The 21,864-nt window shown below is 33.5% G+C and overlaps 3 protein-coding genes across 4 annotated transcripts in view; 2 read left to right on the plus strand and 1 right to left on the minus strand.

Moving 5' to 3' along the window:
- Positions 1 to 1,195: 1,195 nt before the first annotated feature.
- Positions 1,196 to 7,730, minus strand: LOC123684298 (serine-rich adhesin for platelets-like). The gene is made up of 4 exons (XM_045623496.1): positions 7,630 to 7,730; positions 3,417 to 3,699; positions 1,898 to 2,231; positions 1,196 to 1,773 (listed from the first exon to the last, which is right to left on the minus strand). The coding sequence occupies exons 1-4, from the start codon at positions 7,642 to 7,644 to the stop codon at positions 1,422 to 1,424; spliced, it is 984 nt and encodes a 327-aa protein (XP_045479452.1). The 5' UTR covers positions 7,645 to 7,730; the 3' UTR covers positions 1,196 to 1,421.
- A 1,991-nt stretch (positions 7,731 to 9,721) lies between these two features.
- LOC123684299 (vesicular glutamate transporter 1) overlaps positions 9,722 to 21,864 on the plus strand; it is a 94,753-nt gene continuing 82,610 nt past the window's right edge. The window contains exons 1-2 of one of the 2 annotated variants that reach the window (XM_045623498.1): positions 9,722 to 10,025; positions 10,081 to 10,173. In XM_045623498.1, coding sequence (XP_045479454.1) covers positions 10,166 to 10,173 — 8 coding nt within the window. In that variant the 5' untranslated portion in view covers positions 9,722 to 10,025; positions 10,081 to 10,165. Of the gene's footprint in view, positions 10,026 to 10,080; positions 10,174 to 10,472; positions 10,597 to 21,864 lie in introns of those variants that run through there. The other variant, XM_045623499.1, reaches the window with a different exon arrangement.
- Positions 17,657 to 19,103, plus strand: LOC123684301. Its single transcript, XM_045623501.1, has 2 exons — positions 17,657 to 17,795; positions 18,715 to 19,103. Exons 1-2 carry the CDS (start codon positions 17,742 to 17,744, stop codon positions 19,075 to 19,077), a joined length of 417 nt encoding a protein of 138 aa, XP_045479457.1. The 5' UTR covers positions 17,657 to 17,741; the 3' UTR covers positions 19,078 to 19,103.

Genomic DNA, 21,864 nt, shown 5'->3' on the forward strand with positions numbered 1-21,864 from the left:
TTTGTCCACCCTGTACCAATGGGAATCAACATGTGATACATTTTTGGAATCAGCTCAGCTAGAGTAATCGGAAAATTGAAACAAAATGGGGTGTTCCATTTAAAAAAAAATGACGGTGAAGTCATTACTCAAAAGTAATTCGCCCTGTATATTAGATTATCATTTTAAAATACGGCAAAATAAAATAAAAATCGACGTGTTTCAGGATTATTTCTTAAAATGGTCTGTTCAGCTTAAAATGAATTTGTTCCATAATTTACGGACACAGTGTATGATAATCTACTAAAATGGTTCTTCTCAAGAGATCTGGAATTTCAGATACAGAAAATAATGAATATTCTGCTCGTTACAAATTTCACAATTAGGAAAAGTATCGGATTCCAAATATTCAAATTTGCATATTTAATTGAGAGTCACTAAAATAAATATATTTCATTCAATATAATATACATTCATAAGGATATAGTAAAATTGTGGATTTGAAAATATATCACAATCCGACAACGTAATCTAACCATGTTGGGGACATTTAAAATTGCGTATACTCCCTCTATCTATGTTTATTGCTCTATGGTATAGGGTAAAAGAAATTAAATTTAAGTTTCATCATGAAGTTGAGACCAAGCATGTCTCTTTGATTGTTTGTCTATTCGAATAAGTATGAATAAAACATATTATATTATATACATTTATGTGGTTTTTAAGGGTGCATTTGAATAAGGATTCATTTCGAATGAAAGAACGAGGATACCAGTCAATATTTTATTATCTATCTTTGCATGATAGACTAAGACTAAATCTAAAAATAAAACTAAATATATACAAAACATTTTATACAATTCAATTAAAGTACACGGCAAGTTTTCAATATTGATAGTATAAAAATTGTGATGATATCCCAAAAAGTTTTCAAATGTTTCTGGACTTCTATGTACTTCAATGAAAAAAAGAAGAAGAAAAGAAATTTTTATACATAAAAAAAGAATTAGTTTAGTGATTACTAGTTGAAGAGGACGTAAGACTAGGAAAAGAATATGAGAAGTAAGGGAAAATAAATTGAAAAACGGTCGAAGGTGAAGAGAAGATAGTTGAAAATACATTCATATTACAATTGAACAAATACAAATAATAAGACTGAGTCGAAAAAATCGTGACAACTCTTGTTATATACAACATTGAACGAGAAACTGAAAAATTTGTCTTAGATGGTATACTGGAAAGATAACATTAGAATGAATGCGGATATGAAAAATAGTAAGATTTTACAACATATTCGAATAATCTAAGGAAGTACTCCGGGAATTTACATTAGCTCATTTCCTTTTAAGAAGTTTGAATGTAAGATTGGAATTTTTTGATATATTGATATTTTCCTCTTCTGTTTGATTCACCAGAAATGTGAAACGTATCATACAATAATCTCATACTTGAGTAGTTGTTTCGATTTCTTCGCTCTTGGCAGTAGTACTTTCTTCGGTAGACGTTGAGCTACTGGAAGTGCTGCTCGATTGTGAAGAAGTCTCTGTAGATGAAGTTTCATTCGCACTACGATTTTTGATATCGTCAATCAGGATTTTGGTTTCCTGGATAATACTTTCGGCTTCTTTCTCTGAGCTTTCGTTTGATCTTGCCAGTGGCGTGTCGTTGTCGGCACTATCTACAGCAATACTTTCAGAATCATCATCGCTTGCCAGATCAGATGCTGGAGAGGAGGCAGGGCTGCTAGTCGTGGTTTGAGCTGGTTGAGGCAGTGGAAAAAAGTCAGCAGGATGACTGGAATGAAAATGAAGTTGGAGGTTTATACCCTTAACAATTCCCAGCACAAAATTCTAAAATTTCAGACATTATGAGGAAATGATCTGTTTGGAGAACGAGCATTGAAAAAGTTCATACAGACCTGAAGAGATTGACATAACTTGTTCCTTCTTCTCCTAAAGGTTTGAAACTTGGGAATGCCTCGATCAGAGCATCGAAGTTCAAGCCAGGGATATTATCAGAGAGTGCATGATTAATCTTTTCGTTTTTCTCATCACTTGTTTTTGCATCCAGAATATCAGAAGCCAATTTTCTAGCTGTTAATCTGCTATTCCTCAACAAACTCATCCTTTTTGAGTCCGGGCCTGATACGAAGACAACAGTGGAGCTGGCGCCATCGTCAAATTGTGTGCGATAGCCGAAGCCAAATTCTGTTCCTTGGGCAGAATAAGGTTGAGCTGTTTCTAGACTCCTTCCTGTGAAAAAACAATGCGAATTGCACATAATGGTTTTTCATTTCCTTTTATCGAAGAATTCTTCAAACCCAAACATTTTTCAATAAAAATCTACTTTAATTTATGTATACATAGACCACCATCATAAAAAATAAATGAAAAAGTGTTGATCTTTTGTACAACTTTGCTTCCGCCGTTTTGCAATAGATAGCTATAGCGAAATACAAAGATCAAACAATAAGCTTAGGTATTTGTGAACATAACACCATCGAAATATAAGTTGATTTGTGTTTGCATCATGAAGTTATTCTCGATTAAATATGTCAGCGTACCAGCCGAATTCTCGTCACTTGCGGGAGGTTTTAATTTTCTTCTTCAATATGAAAAAATCAGCGACTGAGGCTCATCGATTGCTCTCAAATACCCATAGTGAGGCCGCTATTAGTGAAAGAACGTGCCGAGAGTAGTTCCAACGCTTCAAGAACGGTGATTTTGACGTCGAAGACCAGCATGGCGGAGGAAGAGAGAAAGTTTTCGAAGATGCAGTATTGGAGGCATTACTTAATCAAGACTTGTGTCAAACGCAACAAGAATCGGCAGGATCATTGGGAGTGATGAAACAACCCATTTCATAATGCCTGAAATTCTTAGGAATTATTCAGATATAAGGAAACTGGGTGCCGTACGAGTTGAAGCCGAGAGATGTTGAAGGGCGTTTGGTTGCTTGTGAACAGCTGCTTGCAATGCCAAGACGAAAAGAATTTCGCATTGCTTTGTGACTGCAGACGAAAAATGAGTTCATTACGATAATCCCAAGCGCAGAAAATCATGGGGATATCCCGGTCATGCTACCACGTCGACGGCCTAACCGAATACTCCAAGGTCAAATGGCCGCAATACAACGAGAGACATGATAAAGTGATTTCACAGCATGAAAATTCTCACTTCATTCAAAAGATGACCAGTTTTTTTAACGCGGGTATCGTACGCTTCCCGAAAGATGGGAGAAAGTAGTGGCCAGCGATGGACAATACTTTGAATCATAAACGTATAACCATTGTTCGCAATGAATCTTTGAATTTCGGAAAAAAACGGCGGAAGCAAAGTTGTACGTCTATGCACTATAATAATAAGTATTAGAAGATTTTGAAAAAGCGGATGCAACAAATTCAATACCCTTAACTTCTACAAAATTTATTCACTCACCAGAAGATTCTCTGTTGCTACTTCTTGCTTGTTCAACAGTTACTTGTGGCAGCGTTGGAAATGTGTGTTGAATAAAAGGATTGACATTTTGACTGAACAGCAACGGTTGTGATTGGTAAAATGATGGAAAGTTGATTGCTGAATTCTGCGTAATTTGTGGTGCTAAGAGATGTTCATGATGTATTGGAAATGCTGGGTTGATATGTGTTGCAAAATGGGGTGATATATAGAATTGAGAGTATCCAGCGGATGCATATACGATGCTTAAGGAAACAAGGATTATCTGAAAATAAGATTACATAAGTTTTTCACAATTAAATGAGACGTTTAATTTTGAACAAATTGGTAGTTCTGAAATTTTCAGACCAACAACATTTTATCCATTAACGAAATGAATATAATTTCTAGATTCAACCGAAGTATTCAAATAGTTTGGTTAAAATAAAAAAATTACTGCTATTTCATTCTATTTTATTTCAATCCCGTTCGTAGGCTTTGATATATTTTTAAGGTGAATGAATTTTTGTTTTAATGTCAATATTTTCTCTCAATTTTTCGATTCCATATTATTTGTAGATGCTTATAGTAATCCATCAATCAACCGAATTTGGCGAAGAATTAATCATTCATACTACTAATAAATAAAGTTAGCCTTATAATTCTGGTTCATCACCCTGATTGCAAAATAGGTCTCCACCCAATAATAATCCTTGAAGAATACAATTTCATCTGCCTTGGCTGACCACTTGGTATTACCAAAGTCGCCGAAGTGCATGCCCATCCTAAATGCCAACCAAATATCAGATGATATTCCAGTTTCGTATGTAACATTAAAGAAATGAGAGCGCATAATATGTAGGTCGACTGCGTTTATTGTCAAACCTCCGGAATGGTAAATGAATGTAAAAGATTACTTCATCTACTGTCCTTACAGAAAGTCACATTGAAAGAAGTGAATTAGATTCCCTAAAAATTTGAATAATTGGTATGATCTAATTTCAAGCCATTTTATTTATCACAAATTCTCAAGTCATTGAAGAATATTATAAAACATTCGAACAACGATGTACCAAGAATGGATAATTTGAAAGGCTGGTTTGAAGGATTCTCCAAAGTCTGAAGATAAGTTGGTAACAGTCTTCTATGCTCACACACTATTATCATTTTTAATTTCATTTTATTCATAACGAAATTTACGATATTTTCTAACATTATAGTAATATATGCATTTTTCATTCAAATGATTTTGGGAAATCAGGTAAAATGAATGATCGTACGATCTGTTGAAGAATAAGAACAAGAAGATCATTGGTACTCAATATTATTATATCTATTTGGAAAATTTATGGATCGTTGCAAGATTATGCAATTTTTTAGGTACATATTGGACATCAATAATGTTTAGATTCATAGCTTATTTATAGTTTTGTTAATCTGAAAGTGAAAAAGAGTTGATTGTTTGAGTGAATGTGTCTGTATTAGGTTTCTAAAGAAATAAAAGGTACTTGGATTTTTCATGGTGAATTATAGGTGCCTATAAAAAACGTCATGAGTTCTCACTTAAAGTATTTGTTTTTTGTGATTTCCTGTGAAGATTTTGATAATTCTTGAGGATAATAAATGTAAAAAATATAAATGAAAACATACCAATGTGTGATCTGATTAACATCATTTGAGGCTATAAAAATGATGAAATTGCAATACATCTAATAACTCATTATGTGTGTGTATAAACTTAGTAGTTGGAGCGAGACATCTCCTAGCAGGACAACTGAACTTGACTTTTACGATGACAAAAAAGATCAATTGACGAGTAGGCGCTCAACCAGAGGTTTATCCAAACTTTCCTACGAATATTATTTAATTTATTCCAAAATAAATCACATAATCAAATTCTAATGATTTGGGAACGCCCAGAAATCCAGAATAGTAAGTTTGCACTCGAATGGAAGAAATAAGCAAGGTCAATTTCCTGGTTGTAAATTGAATTTAAACTTGAACTTTAAAACGAGTAGTCGATAACATTTGCGTTATTTATATTTTGGAAACGCCCAAGCCCTTGATTTACAAGAATACTACGAAAATAAAAAATATACGTATGTCTCTATCTAAACGAATTTTTTTAGTTGGATAATATGAATATTCGACTGGTATTTTTATAAGGGGAATATTTTTGATGATTGAAGACCTTGAGATGCATGATAGTTCTGGTTTTCAGTTCTGAAGAATTGAAAAACTGTCAACGTCTTCTGTTAGATAAAAAAAAATTATATCTTGTTTTTACACTCGTGCTCAAAGCAACAGCAGGCATACATTTCGCATAAATTTTCGTATTTTGATTAGATAGTGGTCTTGAAAATGTACCAGAGAAATTATCAGGATCTTCAGGATCTGAATATATGTAGCATCTGTGCTTTTTATTCTCTTCTTTCCTGAAAGTATATTGAAGTAAAAACTACTTGTAAAATTTGAACAAACTTCAATAGCCGCTGATCTTAAATCAGTGCATTTCTCACTTTTTGTTTTTTATTCTCTAGATCTGATGCAATATTCTAGTTCAGTACTAAATTATGTTACACCCACTTTAAAACCAGTGGACATTAAAGAAATAAAAAAGCTATTGTGCACCTTGACAGAACAGAATGAATTATTAAGTAACTACTCATAAATTCAAATGAATTATGAACAAGAGACATAAAAACAAATGACTCTTCGTTCACTTATATTTCATAATTTATTTTTTCATCATACTTCGTTCAGAAAATATAACATTTCATTACATGTGACAGACTGAAACATAAATTTTACAGAAGGATTATGTTCGATAGTTGGTGAGGGATTATTTATGATGATATGAAATTTCCACGAGTAAAAAAAACAATAATTTATTTCATTTATCTCTTGAATTACTGCAACTGAACAAAAGCAGTGAAAACATGAAATATTAACATGCTGGCTTCGAGCTTGGATTTGATATTTGAGAATTGCAAACGCATAATTATAAACTGATTAATATAATTTATATATAGATCGTCACATATACCGTAATTTCATAATTTTAGGGAATATGATTCATCAGGAAATATTTTCCGATAATTTGATTTCCTTTGATATTCATATAACTGTTGAAAACTTTTTTCGAACGTTTTTCTGAAAGTTTATCTCTACATATAATTGAGAAATAACCCTTGTCTGAAAATTAAATAAATTGATCAAAAATTTTAGGTAGGCCATAAACAAAACAGTAGAAGACCATTCTTCTATAATTTTGCCTGCAGGTATTTTTGTGAATGCACGATAGTACTTCGAAAGTACTGAACGAATTTTCTTGCCAACAGATTGAGTTATAAACTTTGAGTTATTGAAATTGGATGGAATTGTGAGAAAATATCTCCATATAAAGATATACGCGGACGAATTTGCGAGCAGAAACAAGTTTTTTTCATACATTTGATAACAAAGAGTGATAAATTGATATTCCATTCATTATTATTCAACATTCTTTTTTTATCAAACGTAAAAGCACAAGACTTCTTTTCGTCAGATAACCTTTCATTTCTTAACGCTGTCGTATTTTTGTCAGATTCGTTTGTTCCTATTAAATTTCTAAGCAATCTAGTTGTCAAAAAAAAAAAAAAATTGTGTTAAAAAAGCTCTTGTGCTCTCAAATGAGAATGAATAATTTTCTATCAATGTTTTCGAAGAAAAAACGGCTGTTACGATATTTAATATAATTGTAAAATATATTTATTATTGAGTAATTACTCTACTAAGTATGCAGATCAAAGTCGAGGGGTGTCATATTTGGAATGATTTTCGGATCAGATAGCTCAGATTCAAATCCAGCGGCATAATATTTTCTATTCGATTTATCAAATCACACGATGAATTTTATTAGATAACAGGAAAAAATAAATCATTGTCATTTAAATTTCAATGGAATTTCAGAATTTTAACAGCTTCAAACTTAGGATAAATAAGTTATTCGAAATAATGAACCAAAAATTGAGCTTCAATATCAAAACCTTTCTGAAGACTATTTCGTCTTCAAATTGAATTAAACATTTGAGAAATAATTGATCTACATTCCACCCTTCAAATTGAAATAAATACCGAAAACCCAAAAAAAGAATTTGATTCCGAGGAGCAGCAAGAATACCCGCGACAAGGTAGTTCACATGTACTCCAGCGAATTTTAATATTATGTACTCACTTTTGAGATCACCATCTTGATGTCACAATGAACACCGCCAAATTTGAGAACTGGTCCTCTCAGAGGAACCCAAGAGAATATATAGAATAATTATTCGCTCCCTACCCCCAAAATATGTCCTAAATTGTGGTACTTTGTCTAATTAAATGGATCACAACTTTGGTTATTTATTTTTCGCAATAATACATAGTATGATTGATCACTGATAACGCTGAATTGGGTGATGGTGATCTGGCGACCTAATGCATACGAAGAACAACTTTCTTCCTCATAGAAATATTTATGGACGAATCGAATTTTTTATACGGTTGTTGTATGTTAGAATTTCGACTGTTTTTTTGCTATTTATCATTTGAAGGATATTTCAAAAGAAAGACATGTCGAATATGATATATTGTACAACAAGTCCAATCAGTCGTTTGAAAATCTTCACAACATTCAGCTGTACCTATATTTGTTTAATATAACTTTTCTCAATAGATACCGAGCCGAGCTAGTAAAAATTCATTTTTTCTCAAAAATTCGGCTTTATTCCTCAATAGGTATAGTCACCTTCAGCAGGGATACTCTTTTTTAAGCATTTTTACAAATAACAACAAATGTATAGCGTCACTTAACCTTCAATATCTTAATCCAGACTATTAAACTTGGAAAGTGGATGTGAATATTATTGATAATACGAGTACAATTCAAATCATAGAAGTAATTACGCAAAATCTTGAAAACCTGAAAAATGAATGATCACGGAGTTAAAAATCAAAACGTGTTTGCATATGAATGAAAAAATGAGAAGATATTAAATATGAAGTTTTTTGAGTTGACGGTAGACGAATGTATTCTGTAGAAGTTGCAGTACCCACACTTCAATTAACTGAATATTTATAAGTGAACGTTTCGCAAATATGTTGTCATCTTCAGAAATTTAAGGTTACTTTAACTGAAAAAGTTACAGTTCCTTTTACTTCGAAAATTCAGATATGTAGCTTCAACTCGATTTGTCAACCAATGAAGATCTTTCGAAAAAGGGTCTGCTTTACAGAGTGTATTGAATTTTTTCGACTGCTTGCAGTGATGATCGAAGAAATACCTACAGAATCTCGAGACGAATATCATTTCTTATGTTAGGTACTTCAATTATTCGATTTATAAGATCTTCAGATTCAATTGTGAAAAAATTCGCACTTCGTTGTAACATGACAATTTGAGCCAAGTATGAACTATCATGTAGATCCTCAGAGTAATAAACATAGATAGAGGAAGCGTATGTCATTTTCTGTGAGCAAATTTTGTCCCCAACATGAACTATCAAATTTGACATGAAACTCGCGGAAATGGAAACATAACAGTGATACGATATTTCACTCAATTCGCGAGTTTCTCCAAAAAGAACGCACTCCTTATGTCCCATAGTGAATCAACGTTTCATATTAACTCAAAATAATTTGAAATAAATACCTAAATATATCAGAAATTCAGAAAACAAACTTCAAGCGTGCCAAACGACGTGAAACAACCGATGACACTAGGAGAGCAAAAGTGACCAAACCTTGGATTTCAGCAGGTAGATACAGAAAATAATGAATATACTGCTTATTAAAAACAACGACAATTAGGAAAACATCGGATTCCAAATATTTAGATTTGCACATTATTCGGGAATCGCTCAAATAAATTTATTTCATTTAAAATAATATAGATTCATAACGATATGTTACAATACAGTACAAAATTTTTCAAGCTAATATTCATGCTAATAGCGTCATTAAAACATAAAAAATTTGAATAGAATAGTGAAAAACATGGTCATAGCACTTTTTTGATTTCAGAGGCTTTCAAAGCACCCCTTTATTCATGTGCTAATTGCGCCCTTAGAAATGCTCTGCTCAGTTTTTTATCATTCTCAGTTTCACAGAACCGGTCGAACATGGAATTGCAAAGAGACATTTCCAGTTTATAATAACCCGAAATAAAACGACCAAAAACGAAACACAAATGAAACAATACAATTCCAAAATATCTAATACTCATTCCTGCTGCGTTAGGAAGACGATTTACCCCAATGTTTTACATCAAAGGAGAACTCCAACCCAGCGAAATCTGCGAACGGAATCTGACTAAACAATTGCCCGACTGATTTCCAAAATGGCCGCCTCGCAAAACCCACGTTTTTTGGAAAGATTGAAACAATGAATTATTCCCGCAAATCCAACCCCCAAAACGCGATTGGGGGAGGCGAACTGCTACAGGAACAGGATACAGTAGAGGGACACCAATGGCAACAAGATGGAAGGACATGCGTGCGTGGTCTAAGGCCCGGATTTTCCAAGTTGGAACATTTTCCGGATCGCAGGGAGCTCCGCCGTGGAGAATATCCCGACAGTGTGGTGAAAATCGAGGTATTTGTTCACGCATTTCTTTTAGTACATTTCCCGATTCTTGATTTGGTTTCAGCTCATGGCTTGTATTTCGGTCATCGGTAGTTTTGGTGTGAAGTTTTGAAGTTTCCGAATTGACTGAGAGAATTTCTGGATTCGTCATGGGGTGGTGAGTGGACCTTTTTTTTTCAATTTGCAAATTCATTCGATAAGGACCCACAACCAATATACGTTTAATCACTCCATGTAACCATTCCTAAAGTACGTTGAAAATTTTTTCGTACTAAGCTTCATGCGAAGAGGCGCCATGTTGAATTTCCCATATATAGGTCATTAGTGTGCGACATTGGGGTGCCCCCTCAAAATTTTGATATCTCAGGGGAGTGAAATCGATGCTACAGTGTTGTCACCCCCCACCATCTGCTGACCGGGGTTGAAATCCCCTCCCCTCGAAGGTTATACTTGATTAAAATTTTGAAGTATCAATCTAAGTTGTTTGGAGTTTTGGGGGGTAATTAAAACTTAGAGAACTTTTCTCCAGTGAAAATTATGGAGGTGAATTATGTGACAGGAATTTCGAATGTGGTTTAGGGTAAGTAGCAGTGACTTAAGTCATTAGTTGCTTTATATTATTATCATTACACCAAGAAGGAAATATAGTTGTAATTTATACATCAAAATTCTTCGGTTAAATTTTTTTTAATATTATATATCATTTGTATCAACCTCATGTAAAAATCCAAAGAAAAAGATTCTAGGAATGAAAGAAATTAATTCTATATTTTGCTCATAAATTTTTTGTCTCTTGTAAATTTTACGCATCTGCGATCGTTATCCAGAAAAAAGTAAAATCATTTTTTTTTAATTCGCTACATTTGATTTAATTTTTTAACTTAAGGTAGGAATCTATTATCACAACAAAAATGAAAAACTCTACGTATTTGTTTCGTGATGAATTACGAGTTTCCTTAAATCAATATCAACTAAATATAAGAAATCTAACGAACCTATATTTCATATTTCGAATTTGATCTTAATATCTCAAAAACTCAAAGAGCAATGAAGAAAAAACTAAAAAATCTTGAAACTTTAACGCTATGTAGTTCAGTATCGAAGAATTTACATGTTTATGGAAAAAAAATATAATATATATAGTTTAATACAATACGAAATTAAACAAAAACAGAAAGTGACGTGAAGTGAGGATTTTTCGCGCGTTCCTTCAAATTCATTTTCATGTTTTTGTACCGTTCATTTTATCATTTCAGTAATTCTAAAATTTTGATCCGAAATGCTCTTGAACGATGAGGTTTGATTCTCTGATGAAGAATCTGATTGATTGATTGATTGTATTTAAGTGATTTTAATACATATTTTACTAGTCGGCATTAGGATTCAAAGAAATTTTATTTAATTTTCCATTGATAAATTGCTGAAATATATGCATAAATTCTTTCAATTTTGATTTTCATCTAATTAGGTGGGCTCGATATTCAAGAACTGTCTTCAGAGGTTGAATTATAAACTTGTGGAGAAATGCCTTCAAAGAATTGTATAATTTTTTCCAGATGCCAACTCGACCGTGATTCTCTGAGAAAATTGAATTCAAAAATGCAAAATTCTCGTATTTTTTCTAGAATAAGGTTAATTTATTTGTAGTAATTTTTATCTCAGAGAAATCTTGTTGTTGTTGAATGTACTTGTCACGGTTCCACTGGTTTTAAATGGTATTTAAATTATTATATCATTGGGGCAAAGAACAATTTTACTTCCGAGTGTTCTGAAGGTAATGGAAGATTTTGAGATTGAGATTTTATGATTTAACACATTCAGTCTCTTTTCTTCGGGACCACATATTGAAATATGAGGTCTATGTCAATGCTCTACTTTTTCACCAGTCAGGAGAATAACCATTTTGTGTTCACAATATATCATATAAAAATGAATAAAATCCTCAGTTCACAAGCAGAACGAAACAATTTATATCGAAATCACTTCAGTTTTCAAGCTGTAATGATATCGAATGTCAAAAAACGGTGTCGTATGATCCCCTATCTCGCACCCCTCTGGAAAGAAAGCCGAAGATAAATATAAATTAGGCAATAAAATCCTCAGCGAAAATGATCAATTATATCTGGCATCTATCTTTCTCGTATTTTTACGTTTTGCAGTTTCGTTTTACCCGAATATTGTCTTCCATTTTCTCTCGTTCAAGATCTTCTCCGAGTTTTGAAACTTGAACGTTTTTAATTGTCTTTAGTGATGTTGGATTCTAAATATTGTAGCTAATATTGTATCGATGAAAACTCTGTATTCCTCAACTGAAATAAATTTTCAATTGATTTAATCTTACTTCAATTTAAACTTACTTCATGAGAAATCAATTCATGTAAAAATGATTTGTTTCAATCTCCATGAGGTTAAATGTAAAAAAATGAAGAAAGAACTGACGTGAAGTCAGGAGCATTTGAGCACTCGTTCATTCACGTTGACACAGCGTAAAATATATATCAAGAAAATCTCAAACAACTTTTGCTTCTTTAGAGACCACATATAAACATAAGAAGTTATGTATGTATGTGGTGCTTTATAAATGACGGTTGATTTCAACTTCGCTCCTCCGGTTTTTCATAGTTTTCACGGATATAGCGAATATATTTTTGTTTCTTAAGCATAAAACCGAAATTAGGTTCACGATTTTTGTGTTCCTGTACTTCAGTACCTTTTACAGGTGAGCTATTTCTGAAATTTGGGAGAGTGATTCATAAGATATAGTCGATCTTATCGGGGAAATCCCTTTATCGTTGGTTTTTCTGAACACATGCCTCCTCGTTGATAAGATGCGGCTGCTGTAAAGGTGACCATACACTGCGTGGATTTGTGTTCTGTATTTCCTTGGTGCTTTTGGTGAGTTTTTGGTAGAGTATTGCTCTTCGTCCTTTTCTGTTTTCTTCCTTCCTGTCCGCTTTTTGTGCTTCCTGTGGTTCCTTCCGTGGTCTGCCTTCTGTCTTGAGTCTCTCTCAACGACCCGTGAGAGTGAAGAGTCTTGTTTCCTTTCCTTTTCCTATTTGGGCAGCATCGATATGATGATGGCGCCAACTGAGGTGCAGCAACAAATTGTAAACGAACTTCAAAAGATGGTAAAACAGGATTTAATTTCTTATATAGTCTATAAGAAGTTACCTGAGAGTGTTGTTCCAAAGTTAAGTCAAGAAGTTGTGAAATTTTTGGGAAAAACCCAGCCCGAGGAAGATATTTTTCATGACTCCATGTCGATGGAAAACGAGGTATGTCGAAACATGTTTTGTCTAAATAAATCGACTGATCTTAAAGTCGCTCAGTGTGAACTCAAAATGCAGAACAGATTAATTCAAGAACTAGAAAAATCCAATAAAAATTTGAGTACTATTATTTCACTTTTGAACTCAAAGAATGAAAGTGAGGTTAGTCGAAATCAAAACAAAAACATTACATCAGTTGAAACAGGGTATCGTGGGCGGAGTCCAGCAGTCTCGGTAGGGACGGCAAATCCATCACAAGTGACTGTACCGAGCGCATTAACTTCAATTGCGCGGCATAGGAAATCAATTTCGGTTGACAATCAAACCCAGAAAGATGGCACTTCTGTGACGCCTCATAAGTCTAGACAGGCGAATTCTGAAATGCTATCACATTCAGTGGAAACCACCTTAATCTCTGCGGTCCAACCTACAGATAATGAAGGTTGGAAAGATTTGAGACATAAAAGAAGAAAGCCCATCGTTGGAACTCATATTGAAAACAATGGTACTACACTAGTTGGAGTCCCGAAAATGGCTGTGTTACATGTCTCAAGGCTTGCCCCGGAAACAACGAGTGAGATTATGAAGAATTATTTGAAATCCCATTTTCCGGAAGTATCTGTTGAGACAGTTAATTCGAAGTACCCTGAGAGATATGCCTCTTTTAAAATCTCAATTTACGACAGGAACTTCAAATCAGCTATGAACCCTGAGCTGTGGCCTAGGGACTGCTGTGTACAGCGGTTTTTCTTCCGGAGAAAAACGGCAGAGTTGACCCGGTAGTTTTTGATCCCAAGCTCTTTTTTTTGAATCTGGGTGGACTGAATTCTGACAAAATAAATGAAATGCTTATTGATATATCTTCATACAAGAATATGTTTTTTCTTTGTTTTAACGAGACATGGACGGATAACATGTCGATTCCAAGCTACCAGATTGATGGTTATGAACTATCTAGTTCATATAGCCGAACCGATCGACGGAGAGGAGGAGTTGCGATCTACACTCGTAAAGATATTTCGTGTAAGTCCATTGACTTAAATAAGTTTTGCATTGAGCTGGATATAGAAGTTTGTGCCATATCATGTAATATATTTAGTAAAAAAACTATAATATTGAACTGTTACCGCTCCCCTAATGGCAAAGCTGGTGTTTTTCTGGAGAAGATAGAAGAAGTGTTAGATGAAATCTATGATACAGTTAGCGATGTGATAATCTGTGGAGACTTTAATTTCAATTATCTTGATGAGAAGTGTACTAATTTCATGAAATTAAGTAATATATTTTCTTCATATGGGCTGCTTCATAGGAGTGGTTGGCCGACCCGCTTGACTGATGCGTCTATTAGTTGTATTGACCATATATTTACTAACCATAGTCAGTATATCACGTGTGTATACGATAACACATTTTCTGATCATAGAACAACATTAGGGGAATTTGATTTGTGTCCTAGAAGATCAAGTAGAGTGAGTCGACTTGGGAGAAAATACAACGAAGAAGCAATTCTTAAGTTTGAACGGTCACTTTATGGTGAGACCTGGTCATCTGTGTATGGTAGCTCGGACTTGTCGGGGTCATTTGACGATTTTTTCAACATTTTGCAGTATTACTTCAATATTCATTTTCCTCTGCACAAGTTGACTAAAGAAATGGGTTCAAAAAGTTGGGTTTCAAACAATGTAAGGAACTCTAGCAGAAATTTGAAGGATTTACATTATTTCTCACAAAGGCATCCTGAGTTGAGAACACTTTATTTGAAGGCTAAGAAAGAACATAGTAAATTAGTAAGGGATACAAAGAAGAATTTTTTCCAGAACATAATAAACACGTCACAAAGTACGACAAAATCTTGTTGGCGAGTGGTTAATCAAATAACTAATAAAAAAAGTCAACATAAAAATATTGTTCTTCGTGATCATGAAAATAAATCTGTTGATGACCCGGTAAAGATTGCTGCCACTTTCAATGGTTTTTTCAGGAATGCGCCAAATGAAATCATTAAAAAAATAAATAGCTCCAATGGCATACCTGATTTTAACACCAATATAGAGCATAAACTCAAACTATGTCCATATACTGAACAAGAATTGGGAGATTTGCTTATGAAGAAACTAAAAAATTCTAACTCCAGTGGGTTTGATGAGTTACCGAATTTCTTAATGAAAAGAGTTTTACCATGTGTTATCAAGCCACTAACCCATCTTGTCAATCTGTCATTCTGTTGCGGTGAGTTCCCCAAAAAACTGAAAGTGGGGAAAGTAATCCCCATCTTTAAAAAGGGTAATGAGAATATGGTTGAAAACTACAGACCGATAACAGTGCCATCGGTGTTATCCAAAATATTTGAGTATGCGTTCTTAGATAGGCTACTTGTACATCTAGAACAACAGAAGATCTTCTCGGAGAACCAATTTGGTTTTCGAAAAGGGAAAAATACTATGTCAGCGATGCATTTCTTTTATGAGAACCTGGTGAATTTCATGGAAGCAGGGGAGTGCCCTGTTGGGATCTTTTGTGATCTTAGTAGGGCGTTTGACTGTGTTGATCATGGAAAATTTTTAAAGCTGATTGAAAGGTATGGTTTCGATGACAGATGTTTAAGGTGGATGGAGTCATATTTGGGTGAAAGAAAACAGTATGTTTCCATAAGCAATATTGATTCAGATAATAATATAAGAAGTGTCAATTCGAATTTGTTGGATACCCTAACTGGAGTGCCACAAGGTTCTATCCTTGGTCCAATATTTTTCATTTTGTTTATCAATCAATTCAATGATATTGATCTTGATGCTTCATTTGCAGCTTTCGCAGATGACATATCATCCCTGATATCTGGTGGTTCTGATGTTACTCTCGAGAGGAAATGTAATAATCTGATTGAAAGAATAGACGGTTGGTTTTCTGACTACGCACTTCACTTAAACCCTAATAAAACGACATTTATGAGATTTCACCATTCTCAGAAGAGTATTAATAAGCTGAATATCAGATTATGTGACCAGTCATTATCTTTTAGTGACAGCACAAAGTTTTTAGGCCTATATGTTGATGCTAACCTTAACTGGAAGTCACACTGTGAATATTTGGTACCAAAAGTTAACTCTCAAAGCTATGTTCTGAGACAGCTGAAAACTGTTCTAACGGAGAAACAACTGATTCAGGTATATCATGCTAATGTTGATTCAAGACTGAGATATGGTGTCTGTTTCTGGGGTTGGTCGACACTCTGTGAGGACGTATTTGTGGCCCAGAAGAGGTGTATACGTTCTATTGCAGGTACACCGAAGACTACTAGTTGCAAAGACTATTTTAGAAAGTTTAAAATTTTGACTGTTCCGTCGTTGTTTTTGTATGAAATGTGTTTGTATGTTTTTACAAATCCCGATAAATTTAGGAGGAACTGTGATGTTCACAATTTCAATACCAGATATAGCTCGAACTTGAGAACCAATGTTTGTATGTCTAAAGTTGCATTTCGATCTCCCCATAATTTAGGCCCTCTAATATTTAATAATTTGCCAGATAATATTAAAACTTGTCAATCACTAAATGAGTTCAAAATCAAGTTAAAATCTTTTTTTATTGAGAATTGTTTTTATCGTGTGGACGAATATTTAAAAATTTTAATATGATATGTTATCTTGTTTTTATTTTTTTTGTATAATTTAGTATTGATGATATAAGTTTTGATTTGACTGTTCCTATACAATTGTAAAATTGTCTTTGGAAATAAATGAATTGAATTGAATTGAATTGTAGTCTCCAAGGGGGTAAATGCCGCATGAATGAACGAGCGCCCAAAAATTCCTGACTTCACGTCAGTAGTTGTGTTATTCCAAGATGATTATGCCCCTAAATACACTATTTTCTAAGTTATTCGATATTTTTTGTCGTGTATGTTGTATATTGAACAAAATTATGTATACGTTATATATTGTATAATATAATATGTTGTATACGTAGAGTTGATGTGAAGTGCTTGAAAGCTCCTCACTTCATTTTTGGTATTGTGGTGTCAATGGTTTTTTCCACAAAGATCAAAAGGCTAATGACCAAGAGAATATTATGATAAAAATCTATATGAAGAACAAAAAAAAATATAATAAATGCGTAACAACAATATTCAACATTGAAAAATAGTGAAAATGTAGAATACATCGAATTTACATAATTTTACATGATTACCATTAATCATAACCAATTAATATACTAATTGAATGATCGTAGCTGTGTTCTCAAATAATTAAAAGTTTTTGTTCATAAAAAAATATTTCTAGGCGAATACATTCGGAAACGGAAGATTATCTGAAAGATTCTCTATGTCTTTGTAAACAATATGATAATTCAATCTAGTAACTAACTCCCCCACTATTTTTTTGGTTGGTATAAATGTCATTTGATGATCGAACAATAATGCATTAAGTTATTGAAACGGTTTTGAGTCAGTTGCAAAATGAAGTTTGTTTTGGTGATTATTGTAGGAATCTGTTTGTGGAGCTACACACAGGTAAGCCTTTCTGCTGAAATCATTCCGAAATTAAGGATATTTAGCTGGGTTTTTAGTAACGCAATGATCATAGTCAAGTCAATTTATGGTAAACAAAATTTATATCTCGAAATCAAAAATAACACAAAACTGATGACTTTCTACCAGGTACGGTAGGAGACAATGAAAGATTCTTTTAAATGCGTGTGACGCTGTTTCCAACGTTTTTCGCTCGTGAAAGTAGCCCATTCTTTTCGTTCTTGTGAAACCTTTGGGTGTAAAAGTTGTAATTATACCGGTGATTTTTTCAAGTTGAATCAATCAAAAAAATCGAAAAGAAAACATCTTACGGAAAAATGTTTCGAATGAAAGGTTGATGGTTTTGAGGGGAAAGTGCACTTACTATAACTTTTTCTGAGCAATTCACATTTTACCAACTTCTTGAATAATTTGTTGATATTTTTCGAGAGGAGGAGAGACAAAAATGACTTGCGGTGTTGTGGGAACGATTATATGATCAGTATAAAGGAATATTGGCAATAGAAATTAGGAATATTACAATAGTTTCAACTTTCATCGAAAGGAAGTGCTTTACTAGACTTTTTGAAAATTTTTACAAAATTAGAGTTTTGCCTCTTCTGTAATGGTTTTTTGCAGGATTTTTTTACGAATATTTTTGAAATACGTCAGTGCTTCGTAGGAATACCACATCAATTCTCTTGCGAAAACGAAAAGTTACCAGAATTATTTCTTTTTTTTTCATTCACAAATTGAAAAAATTTGAATACTATAATGTGGGATATTGTTTGAAGAAATTATGTGAGAATCCAATAAAAATCGGTGATTAATAAGAGAAAATATCTCAAATTTCGTTTTGAAATGGGCAGTCAAGTGGTGGTGTTCCCTCTTGAGTGTTAATTTTTATTATGAAAAATTCCAGGGGTACACTACTGAAGAATGGGCCGATCTTGTGAAAACTCTGAGGGCAGAATGCAGGAAAGAGACTGGAGTCGAAGATTTAACAATTCAAAAGGTTTACCAAACTGCTGTGGTGGATAAATCGGACATAAAATTGCTGAAATATATACAATGTATTGCCACAAACGGTGGTTTTGTTGATGAGGAAGGAAATATAAATGAGGATGTTCTCACAACACACTTGAAAAAATTTGGAATATCAGATGATGTTATCACTATAACTTTACAATCTTGCATTAAAAAATCAGAAGATATTCAGTTGAGAATTGTCTATTATTATGAATGTTATCGAAAATATTTGCCCGAGCGAGTATTTGCTGTATGAAGTTGAGAAATAAATGAATAAAAATCCCCTGTGTGATTATTTGAACTATGGATTGATTCCTCAATTGTCTGAAAAAGAGCTTTTAACTAATGTAATTTATCGAATTCTATACAGATTTATACTAACACGAATTTTTGGAAGATCGAGAGCTTTTATCAAAGATAAGTATCTTAGAATGTCCTATTCCTCCATTACGAATTATGCGTTCAATCAACCTGGAAGAATGAGAAATGAACAAATTTTCCTGAATTGTTCAGGATAATATATGTTAGGTTATAACAACTGTTAGTTTTCTTACCTTACATCATTTTTCGTCAATTTTGTCTAGGTTGACCAAATTTGATTATAAATTTGGATTATTTCGGTGTCAGCGAGAAGTCCGGATCTAACACCGTTAGAATAGACGAAGAAGGGAGAAGATTTAGAGTAAATTTCAAGGGGAAAGCAAGGAAAGGTGCTTGTATAAGGAATGGTGGTGTTCATTTCAAACATAATTCATGAATACATTTTCTACTGAAATTTGGAGTTTAAATGCAATGAAAAAATATTTAATTCATTACATTTCTTTTTTTGCTTCTTTTCCCTATCAAATCAAAATCTGCTGAAACAAAAGTAGTGCCTGCATTCTAACGAAAACTATTTAAGGGAATAAAGAAGGAATTCGGCAAGTTTTTGAAATAATTTTGTCATATAATTGTGGAATTCGATTCCATTTATATTAGAAATTTACAATTTTTTTCTTCATAATACACCAACATTCAAATCCTACTAATTCTTATTAAACATCTAATACAGCATAGTTTTTCTTTTTTCATATATGTCATTTCTTTTTCTGATGAAAATAATCCAAAATTCAAATCAAACTTGGCCAACGTAGAAGAAATTGACAAAAAATAAAGTAAGGTGAGATTTTTTTCAAAAAATAAAATGTTGATTTTCGGTTGTCAATAAATATGGCTCAATCGACAGCAAATGAGTGGTAGTAACACATCCTTCGAAGTTAACGTCTAATTTGGAAACACCCTTTATAAGGAATAGCTCCATTTTGAAATTCAGTTATTCAAAATGAAAGTTTTGAAGAAGCTACTGTGTAGCAAAACAATTGCTATTTGAATAATAAAAAATGTGGAAATAGAACTGTCATTTAGTTTCGATTTGAAATGAATTTCCATGAAGTAAAGACCGAGTCAATCCAATAAATACAGTTTTTTTCCTCATTTTTGGAATCCTGTACTTTTTCAAGTTGAGGCCGAATAGCTTTTGTTTGCAGGAGAGACACCCTTTAATATTTGACAAAGATTCCTTCCCTGAATACTTTCGCACTTATATTATGTTGCGAAAGTGGTCAAGACATGCTTGGAAACGTTAAAATAGAAAGTCCTACTCCACCCGCCGTATTCTCCAGACGTTGCTCCCTCGGACTATCACTTGTTTCGATCAATGGCACACGGCCTGACTGACCAGCACTTCCGGTCTTATGAAGGAGTAAAAAATTGGATCGAGTCGTGGATCGCTTCAAAAGATGACCAGTTTTTTCAACGCGGGATTCGTACGCTGAGCTAAAGATGGGAGAAAGTAGTGGCCAGCGATGGATAATACTTTGAATAATAAATTTATAACCAAGTTATTACAATGAAGCCTTGAATTTCGGAAAAAAACGGTTGAAGCAAAGTTGTAGGCCTATGTATGTAGGGATTCATCAAGCCAACTAGCTTGACATTCTTACCAACTATTTGACTTGAAAATCAAGCTCGTGAAAAATTACATACTTGAGTTTGACTTGACTTGATTTTAGATATTTATTGCTTTACTTGATATCAAGCTACTTGATATTACTTGAGCTTGTATGCACGCGTCGCACGGCATATATTTCTGCAATTCACCAGTGTGACTTCATTAGTAGTTTTCTTAAATTTCCATGAAATCTATTGATAAATTTTGGTAGTTTCAGAAATATCTTTCCAAACTTGGCCAAAATGGCCAAAGATTTTTTATCAACGCCAGCATTCAGCTCCTGTTGAAAGACAATTTTCCAGAGCTGCTCTTACAGTTACAAAAACCTGCAATAGGTTAGGCGACAAATCTATAAGATGCCTCATGTGTGCTAGATCCTGGATGGAAAATTATGAAATCAAACAAAGCCTGGAGGTTTCTCAATATAAAGAAACTTTGTTTTTTTTATTATTTTGTTAAGATTTATATCATAGTGATTCAATCTTTATTTCTACTTCAAGAAAGTTTATATTTACGGTTTTTTCATTCAATAAGTTAAAATAGATAAAAATGTGTTTTTCGAGGTTTCTTCTCATTTCATCATTTTATTCATCATGAAATCAAGTCAAGCTCAATCCAAGTAGCTTGAAAATTAAGTCAAGCCGTGAACCCTATATGAATGATAACACCCTGTAGAAACTCCACAATCACTGGACGTCGCGATACTACAAATATCCGGATCCTATTTTGTAGAACGGTTCTCCAAAACATAATCCCGAATATAATCCTCATAATTCTATATTACGTTCTGCAATTCTCCGCTTGTATCGAAAAAGTAGTCTAGCTGCGGGTTGCGACTCTCCGTTAATATAGTTCTTTGGTGTGCACTGGGCCTTGAAGATAACGCTTTAATCCCAGATTTATGTTGTATAATAGTCGCTGCTCTGCCCCTTATACCATTTATGCCTCATAGTCGATTTCACATTTTCGCTGGAGGAGATATGGACGTATGGCGTTTTCACATGCTGCGCTCAAAATGTAGCTGATATATTTCGGTATTCTGTGAAAATGAAG

The sequence above is a fragment of the Harmonia axyridis genome, chromosome 7 (assembly GCF_914767665.1).
Source record: "Harmonia axyridis chromosome 7, icHarAxyr1.1, whole genome shotgun sequence".
Lineage (NCBI taxonomy): Eukaryota > Metazoa > Arthropoda > Insecta > Coleoptera > Coccinellidae > Harmonia > Harmonia axyridis.

Bases quoted from the DNA above. Each gene is read 5' to 3' on its own strand.
- LOC123684298 (XM_045623496.1), bottom strand. The intron at 2,232-3,416 runs GTGAGTGAATAA...GTTTTTTCACAG, and splicing joins TAGCAACAGAGAATCTTCTG to GAAGGAGTCTAGAAACAGCT. The intron at 1,774-1,897 runs GTCTGTATGAAC...TTTTCATTCCAG, and splicing joins AGTTATGTCAATCTCTTCAG to TCATCCTGCTGACTTTTTTC.
- LOC123684301 (XM_045623501.1), top strand. From the start codon at position 17,742: ATGAAGTTTGTTTTGGTGATTATTGTAGGAATCTGTTTGTGGAGCTAC. The intron at 17,796-18,714 runs GTAAGCCTTTCT...GAAAAATTCCAG, and splicing joins GTTTGTGGAGCTACACACAG to GGGTACACTACTGAAGAATG.